Raw genomic sequence first — 9,774 nt, forward strand, 5'->3', positions numbered from 1 at the left:
CATGTACAGTGTAGAGCTACACTATGCATATACAGTATATATTACACACAGCCCTACATTACACACATGTACAGTGTAGAGCTACACTATACATATACAGTATATATTATATAAAGCCCTACATTACTCACATGTACGGTGTAGAGCTACACTATACATATACAGTATATTACACACAGCTCTACATTACACACATGTACGGTGTAGAGCTACACTATACATATACAGTATATATTACATACAGCCCTACATTACACACATGTACGGTGTAGAGCTACACTATACATATACAGTATATATTACACACAGCCCTACATTACACACATGTACGGTGTAGCTACACTATAAATATACAGTATATATTACACACAGCCCTACATTACACACATGTACGGTGTAGAGCTACACTATGCATATACAGTATATATTACACACAGCCCTACATTACACACATGTACAGTGTAGAGCTACACTATACATATACAGTATATATTACATACAGCCCTACATTACACACATGTACGGTGTAGAGCTACACTATACATATACAGTATATATTACACACAGCCCTACATTACACACATGTACAGTGTAGAGCTACACTATACATATACAGTATATATTACACACAGCCCTACATTACGCACATGTACGGTGTAGAGCTACACTATGCATATACAGTATATATTACACACAGCCCTACATTACAAACATGTACGGTGTAGAGCTACACTATGCATATACAGTATATATTACACACAGCCCTACATTACGCACATGTACGGTGTACAGCTACACTATACATATACAGTATATATTACACACAGCCCTACATTACACACATGTACGGTGTAGTGCTACACTATACATATACAGTATATATTACACACAGCCCTACATTACACACATGTACGGTGTAGAGCTACACTATACATATACAGTATATATTACACACAGCCCTACATTACACACATGTACAGTGTAGAGCTACACTATACATATACAGTATATATTGCACACAGCCCTACATTACACACATATGTAGTGCATATACACATATCCATTACTTTACATTTAGCAGGAGAAATAAGTAGTGAACACGTCATCAATTTTATAAGTAAATATATTGGTAAAGATGCTATTGACATGGAATTCTCCACAGATGTTAGTAACAACTCATCCAATCCACACAGGGAAAGAAACATCTCATGATGGGTAAAACCAGTGAACTGTCTCAAGACCTTCGCAAACTTATTGTTGCAAAACATACTGATGGCATTGGTTACAAAAAAATTTCAAAACTACTGAAGGTTTCAGTGAGCACCGTTGGGGCCATAATCCGGAAGTGGAAAAAACATCATTTTACCATAAACCGGCCACGGCCAGGGGCTCCCCGCAAGATTTCAGCCAAAGGAGTGAAAACCATGATCAGAAAAGTAGTCCAAGAGCCAAGGACCACCTGTGGAGAGCTACAGAAAGACCTGGAATCAGAAGGAACAATTGTTTCAAAGAAAACGATTAGTAATACACTCAATCACCATGGTCTGTATGCACACTCACCACTCAAGAGAATTGCGTCCAGAAAAAGAAGAATTGGATCCAAAAAGCCAAGCATTCAACATAGGAACAAGTCCAAGCAGGTTGACTATTCAGAAAAACAAGAGGTATAATCTGTAGATATAGAGACGTTGAGTTGTGGATGTAGAGGAATTATATGTTGGGGTGTCGATATAGCGGTATTACATGTAGGAGATGTATAGAGGTATTATATGTTGGGGTGTAGATATAGCGGTTTAACATATAGGTTTATAGAAGCATTATATGTCAGGGTGTAGATATAGCGGTATTACATGTAGGAGGTTTATAGAAGTATATGTCGGGGTGTAGATATAGCGGTATTACATATAGGTGTATAGAGGCATTATATGTCGGGGTGTAGTTATAGCGGAATTATATGTAGGAGGTGTATAGAGGCATTATATTTTGGGGTGTATATATAGCGGTATTACATGTAGGAGGTGTATAGAGGCATTATATGTCAAGGTGTAGGCCTCTATACATCTACATGTAATACTGCTAAATCTACACCACAACATATAATGCCTTTATACACCTACATGTAATACCGCTATATCTACACTCTGACATATAATGCCTATGTAGACCTCCTACATGTAATACTGCTATATCTACACCCCGTCATATACTGCCTCTATACACCTACATGTAATACTGCTATATGTCGGGGTGTAGATATAGAGGTATTACATGTAGGAGATGTACAGAGGCACTATATGTCGGGGTGTAGATATAGCAGTATTACATGTAGGTGAATAGGAGCATTATATGTCATGGTGTAGATATAGCAATATTACATGTAGGTGTATAGAGACATGTCGGGGTGTAGATATAGCAGTATTACATGTAGGAGGTGTATAGAGGCATTATATGTCATGGTGTAGACATAGCAGTATTACATGTAGGTGTATAGAGGCATTATGTGCCAGACTGTTGATATAGCTGTATTACATGTAGGTGTATAGAGGCATTATATCTTGGAGGTGTAGATATATAGCAGTATTACATGTAGGTGAGTAGAGGCATTATCTCTTGGGGGGAGATATAGCGGTATTACATGTAGGTGAGTAGAGGCATTATCTCTTGGGGGGGAAATATAGCGGTATTACATGTAGGAGGTGTATAGAAGTATTAGATGTCTAGAATATAGATGAAGACATTTTAGATGTAGAGGTATTAGAAGGACGGTCTCTTCTGGTTGAGTAGATGATCTGGCCTCGGGTGGTCCTCTCCTGCTCTAGCTTTCTCTTTCCCCGCAGGACTGGACTTTGAGCTCAATGGCTGGAACTTTCGCATCTGATGAGCATCAGGAGTTCTGTGGTTTCTTTGATCAGATTGTGCAGGATCTGACTGCGGAGGATTGGGGTCACCCTGAGATTGGCGATGCGGTGCTTCGTTTGCGGCAGGTGAGATTCATGATTGGTTGTTGCGCAGAGATTATTTGCCACGGTCCTTCTGTGTCTAACATGGCAGTTTATTGTGCAGGTACTGGAATATAACGCTCCTGGGGGTAAATGTAATCGCGGGATGACCGTTCTGGCCTCGTATCTAGAATTGGTGGGTCCCGAGCTGCAGAAGGACGAGAATATCCAGAGGGCACTGGCGGTGGGCTGGTGTGTGGAGCTGGTAGGTGTGCCTGCCCTGTGGCTCCTGCCCTGCTATTCTTGGACCTCTTCATCCTCATCTTCTCTTCTTTTAGCTCCAGGCTTTCTTCCTGGTTGCTGATGACATTATGGATAACTCTGTGACCCGTCGTGGGCAGCCATGCTGGTACAGGAGGGTAGGTGGTTATAGAGATGAGGGGGATATGCTGTTACACGATGGATATCCTGATCTTACTTCTCCTGTAGGCCGGCATCGGACTGGACGCCATCAATGATTCCTTCCTACTGGAGGCCTCCATATACCGTGTCCTGAAGAAGTACTGCCAACGGCATCCATATTACCTCAGCCTGCTGGAGCTTTTTCTGGAGGTGATAAGGGACCTCCAATCGTCACCCCCAGATCTTGGGAGGTGTCACGTTCCACTGTGCGAGAGGGGTGTTGTGCCTGGTGCCACGGGAGGGGTGTTGTGCCTGGTGCCACGGGAGGGGTGTTGTGCCTGCCACTTCTCTTCTGCTCATAGACCTATCAGACAGAGCTGGGACAGGCGGTACATACCACTGTGCATGTAGGAGGCGCTGTGCCTGGCAGTCACGTTCTCTCTTCTGTTCGCAGACCTCCTATCAGACAGAGCTGGGGCAGGCACTGGATCTGATTACGGCTCATCCGGGGAAGGTTGATTTGGATCGGTACACAGAGAGTAGGTGAGCGATGACCCATTTTCTTGCCCTGTTTTTGCCCTTCAGCATCTCACACCCATCTCCATTTTAGGTATAAGTCCATTGTGAAGTACAAGACAGCCTTCTACTCCTTCTACCTGCCGGTGGCTGCCGCCATGTATATGGTGAGTATATGGGGCTGCTGCTTCGGTGGAGGATTGGGCAGTCAGATGTTATCCGTCTTCTCTCCTCACAGGCCGGGATAGACACTGAGGATGATCACCAGAACGCCAAAACTATCCTGCTGGAAATGGGCGAGTTCTTCCAGATCCAGGTGATGTGGGTGATGGTGGGCTGCGGTGACCACAATATCTACTGGTGTTAATGTCCTTGTGTGTGGCCAGGACGATTATCTGGACTGTTACGGGGACCCCAGCATCACAGGGAAGATCGGGACCGACATCCAGGACAACAAGTGCTGTTGGCTGGTGGTGGAGGCCCTGAAGAGAGTGACCCCCGAACAGCGGGATGTCATCCGGGTAAAGAGGGGTGCAGTCAACCCAACCCTGTCATACGTTACATCACACTACACCAAAGAGCAGCCGTCACCTCCGCTGTACACTACATCACTCCCCACCAGAGAGCTGCCATCATCTCCGCCATACACTACATCACTCCCCACCAGAGAGCTGCCATCACCTCTGCCGTACACTATGTCGCACCCTACCAGAGAACAGCCATCTCCTCCGCCGTACACTACATGACACCCCACCGGAGAGAAGTCATCTCCTCAGCCGTACACTACATCACACCCCACCAGAGAGTAGCCGTCTCCTCCGCCGTACAAAACATCACACTCCACCACAGAGCTGCCGTGTCCTCCGCCATACACTACATCAAACCCCACTAGAGAGCAGCCGTCACCTCAGCCATATGCTAGAACACACCCCACCATAGATCGTCCGTCACCTCCACCCTACACTACATCACACCCCACCAGAGAGGAGCTGTCACCTCCGCCGTACACTACATCACACTCCACAGAGAGCAGCTATCACCTCCGCTGTACACTTCATCACACCCCACCTGCTATCAGGCCTGGTGGGCTTCACGCCATCTCCCACCCCGTGCATTAACCCTTGCTTTTGTTTTTTTTTGTTTAAATAGTTTTTTATTGAAAGCAAACATGCACAATACAATTTATGCACTGTCCAGTATTTTACAAAAATTTTAACATTTTCCAAACCCCCAACAATCCCAACCATACCCAAACCTCCCCCTCCCCTGACAGCTCCTTCCCAGTTATACTTTTGTTACCAGTATTGATGGTTCCTTGAGCCATTTGACTCACTTATGTTCGCTTGTTCCTTTGGCACTCTCTTCCTTTCAGAGGCTCTCACTCTCCCGTTTCCCATAACTATTCATCCCAGCTCGAGCCACGGAGACCACATTTTGTCAAACGTTTCTATTTTCCCACGTCTTTTATAGACCCCCTTTTCCAGATTGAGACCATGTTTAACATAATTCAGGAATTCACCCCTCGTAGGCGGCTCCTCCTTGATCCAGTTCCTTGCTATTACCTTCCTTGCCATGTATAATAGCCTAGCTATTGCTATCTTCCAGATGTTATCCACTCTAATTTCCTCTACATATCCTAGTATACACACTATCGGATCTCTCGGCACTCTGCATTTATACGCCCCTTCCACACGGCTCATTACCACCAACCAGAAAGCAACCAGTCTTGGACATGTCCACATCATGTGGTATATTCCTGCATTCCCAGTCTTACATCTCGGGCACTCAGAGTCAGCTCGCAACCCCGCTCTGCACAACACTTCCGGTGATTTATAGACTCTGTGCAAGATGTACAGCTGCGATAGTCTATACGGCTCGCTCAGCGACACTCGTGGAACCGACTCCAACACCGATTCCCAGGTTTCATCCTCCATTGGGCCTAAATCTCTTTCCCATTTCGCTCTCGCTTTTAAAGGGAAGTCTAACAAATATGCATGTAGAAGGTCCTTATAAAGGGTGGTAATGACTCCCCTTGTGGACCCTTCCCCACACACGTATTCCAGAACTATGTCCTCTTGGATCTCAACACCACCGCCCCTGTTTTGAGCTTTAAAAGCATGTTTCATCTGAGCATATTGATACTCCCCAGTCGGTCTCAGTCCAAACTCCCCTTGCAGCTGCGAAAAGGACTTTAATCCTCGTTGTTGAACTATCTGAGCCACCAAGTGGATTCCTTTGGCCCTCCACTCCGCCAGCACTCCAAGGGCCGCAAACTCAACCAAATTATTATTAAACCATATCGGTGTAAATTTAGTCAGCCCCGTAACCCCCCGAATCTGTCGCAGTCTGGTCCATAATTTATATATCAAAAACATAGTTGGGTATAATTTCCCCAATACTCCCAAGGAACCATCCTCCAGACACTGCGCTACCGGTCGTCGGTCTGTCACCCTCTCCATCAAGTGCTGCAGCGCACTGGCAGACGCCTCCCGCGCCCAGCCCTTCAAATGCTGGCTCTGGGCTGCAAGAAAGTATAACTCAGGATTGGGTAAAGCCAATCCTCCATCTTCCTTGGGTCGCTGAAGCGTCTCCAGGCGAATACGTGGGTACCGCCTCCCCCATATCAGACTTCTAAATAGAGCATTAATCTGCCGGAATTTCCCACGTGGAATCCAAACTGGCGCGTTATGTAGGACGTAGAGTAATTTGGGCATCAGAACCATTTTAATTAGATTAACCCTCCCCACCACCGATAAGTGCAATTTATTCCATGCATCCACTTTTGCTTTAAGGGCGCCCACGAGAGGTGTCAAATTCCTATACAGAAACTCTGTAACTGGCATCGAGATCCATATTCCCAGGTATCTGAAAAGGGATACCACCCTAAGCCGCCCCTCTCCCAATGGCTCACTTCTGCTCTCCTCCACCCCATCCACCTCAAAGAGGACCGATTTATCCCAGTTTATCCTCAATCCCGATAAGTCTCCAAATTTCCCAACGATCTCGATAGCCCCATTCAAGGCTTCATCCGGGTCCGCTAGGAACAGTAGGATGTCGTCTGCATATAACGCAATCTTCTCCTCAACACTCCCATAACTGAACCCAGGGACTTCATCCGACTGTCGGATCTTGGCGGCCAATGGCTCCACAGCTAAGGCAAACAGAAGGGGCGACAGTGGGCAACCCTGCCTCGTACCCCTGGCCAGCTTTATAGGCTGAGAAAGTTCCCCATTCACTCTAATTCTAGCTGTTGGTAGTGAATATAACAGTTGAGTCCACGCCACAAATTGCGGGCCAATACCCATACATTTCAACACCCGCCAGAGATATCCCCACTCCACACTGTCAAACGCCTTATGGGCGTCCAAGGATGCAATAACCCTTCGGCCACAATTGTCAGACTTCAGCTGCAGGTTCATATGCAGCCTCCGCAGATTAACCGCTGTAGATCTGTCAGGCATAAAACCAGACTGATCCGGATGCACAAGGTTAGTAATGACACTAGACAGACGGGTAGCTAACACCTTGGCCAAGAGTTTGACATCAATGGTTAACAGAGAGATTGGCCGATATGACTCAGGCTTCCCCAGATCCTTATCCTCCTTCGGAATAACCACTATAATAGCCTCCCTCATAGATGCTGGGAGATACCCTTTACATCCAGCCTCCTCCAGTACTAACTTTAATCTGGGAATCAGCACTTCCTCCAAACTTTTATAGATTTCGGCTGGTAACCCATCAACCCCAGGTGCCTTCCCATTGGCCATAGACTTCAGCGCCCGACTCAGTTCCTCCTCGGTGATAGGGGCATCGAGGCTCACCCTATCCTCCTCACTCAATTTCGGAAGACCCAGACTCTCAAGGAAAGTCTCCGTATCTCCGGCTGACTCATTGACCCTGGAGGAATATAAGTCCGCGTAAAAGTCCGCAAAGACCTTTATAATATCAGGTGTTTCAGATACCCTGCTCCCCCCATCCGAAACCAACGAGTGTACATATGAGGTACTACGCTGAGCCGCGGCTACCACCGATAGCATGTGTCCCACTGTTTCTCCCTCCTGAAAATAAGCCACCCTCTGAAACTCCCGCTTCCTTTCAGCTTTTCCCAGCAGAATCTTTTCCATACAATTTTGCGCTGTTCTCAACCTTTTCTCTGCCTCGGAGGTCCCCAGTACTACCATCTCGTCCTCCGCGGCTTTCAACTCTTCCAATGCCACTCCCTCCGCTTCCCTTGTCCTCCTCTTACACCTACTAATGTCTCTAAAAAGTAGCCCTCTCAGGTACGCTTTCATTGCATCCCAAACAGTCAGAGCATCAGTACTCCCATCATTTAACGCAAAGAATTCCGTCACCTCTTTCCCTATACCGTCCAAGTCAATACTCTGTAACCAGTTAGGGTGGATCTTCCATTCTCTCCCGCTTGTAGTCCGTGTCCCCAACAACCTAACCTCCACCTCAATTGGACTATGATCCGAAAGGGCCCTCGGCAGATAACGCACCTCCCCCACCATTGTGTCCAACAGGCGGTTACCCAGTGCCATATCAATTCTGGACAGCGTAGCATGAGCCGGCGAATAGCACGAGTATCCTCTCTCCCCAACATGTCTGACTCTCCATAGATCAATCATGCCTAATTCACGCACATAGGTTCCAAATGTTGTAGTGTGCCCCTCCGACCTATTCTGGGCGTTCTTATTTTTATCCCAAAAGTCATCGCATATATTGTTCAAAACCCTTGCTTTTGTTACCAGGAGAACTATGGGCAGGATGACCCAGAGAAGGTGCAGCGGGTGAAGCAGTTGTATGAGGAGCTGGGCCTCTCGGCGGTTTACACGAAGTACAAGGAGGACAGTTACCAGAGACTGCAGACCCTCATCTCTCAGCATGCCAATGGTCTGTCCAAAGAGATTTTCCTGGGGCTGGCACGTAAAATCTACAAAAGGCAGAAGTGAAGCCACAAACTGTATATACCCCCCCCCCCCCCCCCACCCATTCAGAGGGGCTTCTCTGGCAGGTCCTGTATAATGCCCTTTACCATGGCTGATGGCCGACATCGGGAGAAGGGGGCTGTGCCCGCGGCATGTCTCTGTATCAGTGTTACACCTTGATATTCTGGGAGATTCGGAATGGCTCTCTGTTCTGAGGACCGACAACACTGAAGACCACGTCTGTAAATGGTTGTAGCTGCGACTCCTCGGTTACATGTGAATGAGCAAATAAAGGATGGAGGTTGTCTACAAGAAGTATGAGGCCACGTCTTCTGCAACGTTCATCAACCCGCACTGGGGCTAAGAGCCAATGCCACCGATCCCATATACTGAGCCTGGAAGTCATCACTAGTGCCACCGATCACATATACTGAGCCTAGAAGTCCTCACTAGTGTCTCTGATCACGTATACTGAGCCCAGAAGTCGTCACTAGTGCCACCTATCACATATACTGAGCCCAGAAGTCACTAGTGCCACCGATCACATATACTGAGCCCAGAAGTCGTCACTAGTGCCACCGATCACATATACTGAGCCCAGAAGTCGTCACTAGTGCCACCGATCACATATACTGAGCCCAGAAGTCGTCACTAGTGCCACCGATCACATATACTGAGCCCAGGAGTCGTCACTAGTGCCACCGATCACATATATTGAGCCCAGAAGTCGTCACTAGTGCCACCGATCACATATACTGAGCCCAGGAGTTCTCACTAGTGCCAGCGATCACATATATTGAGCCCAGAAGTCGTCACTAGTGCCACCGATCACATATACTGAGCCCAGGAGTCGTCACCAGTGCCACCTATCACATATACTGAGCCTAGAAGTTGTCACTAGTGCCATCGATCACATATACCGAGCACAGAAGTCATCACTAGTGCCATCGATCACATATACTGAGCACAGAAGTCATCACTAGTGCCAC

General features: G+C 47.0%; 1 protein-coding gene across 7 annotated transcripts in view; it reads left to right on the plus strand.

Annotated features, from left to right (window-relative positions):
* The window catches only part of LOC138681656 (farnesyl pyrophosphate synthase-like), a 59,743-nt gene extending 50,643 nt beyond the window's left edge, over positions 1 to 9,100 (plus strand). For all 7 annotated transcript variants that reach the window (XM_069769349.1, XM_069769375.1, XM_069769401.1 and 4 more), the window contains 10 exons: positions 1,194 to 1,664; positions 2,838 to 2,984; positions 3,064 to 3,204; positions 3,278 to 3,358; positions 3,429 to 3,551; positions 3,796 to 3,884; positions 3,952 to 4,024; positions 4,096 to 4,173; positions 4,244 to 4,378; positions 8,609 to 9,100. In XM_069769349.1, the coding sequence (XP_069625450.1) occupies positions 1,194 to 1,664; positions 2,838 to 2,984; positions 3,064 to 3,204; positions 3,278 to 3,358; positions 3,429 to 3,551; positions 3,796 to 3,884; positions 3,952 to 4,024; positions 4,096 to 4,173; positions 4,244 to 4,378; positions 8,609 to 8,809 (1,539 nt within the window). In that variant the 3' untranslated portion in view covers positions 8,810 to 9,100. The remainder of the gene's footprint in view (positions 1 to 1,193; positions 1,665 to 2,837; positions 2,985 to 3,063; positions 3,205 to 3,277; positions 3,359 to 3,428; positions 3,552 to 3,795; positions 3,885 to 3,951; positions 4,025 to 4,095; positions 4,174 to 4,243; positions 4,379 to 8,608) is intronic.
* Positions 9,101 to 9,774: the final 674 nt, after the last annotated feature.

Source organism: Ranitomeya imitator, chromosome 1, assembly GCF_032444005.1.
Source record: "Ranitomeya imitator isolate aRanImi1 chromosome 1, aRanImi1.pri, whole genome shotgun sequence".
Lineage (NCBI taxonomy): Eukaryota > Metazoa > Chordata > Amphibia > Anura > Dendrobatidae > Ranitomeya > Ranitomeya imitator.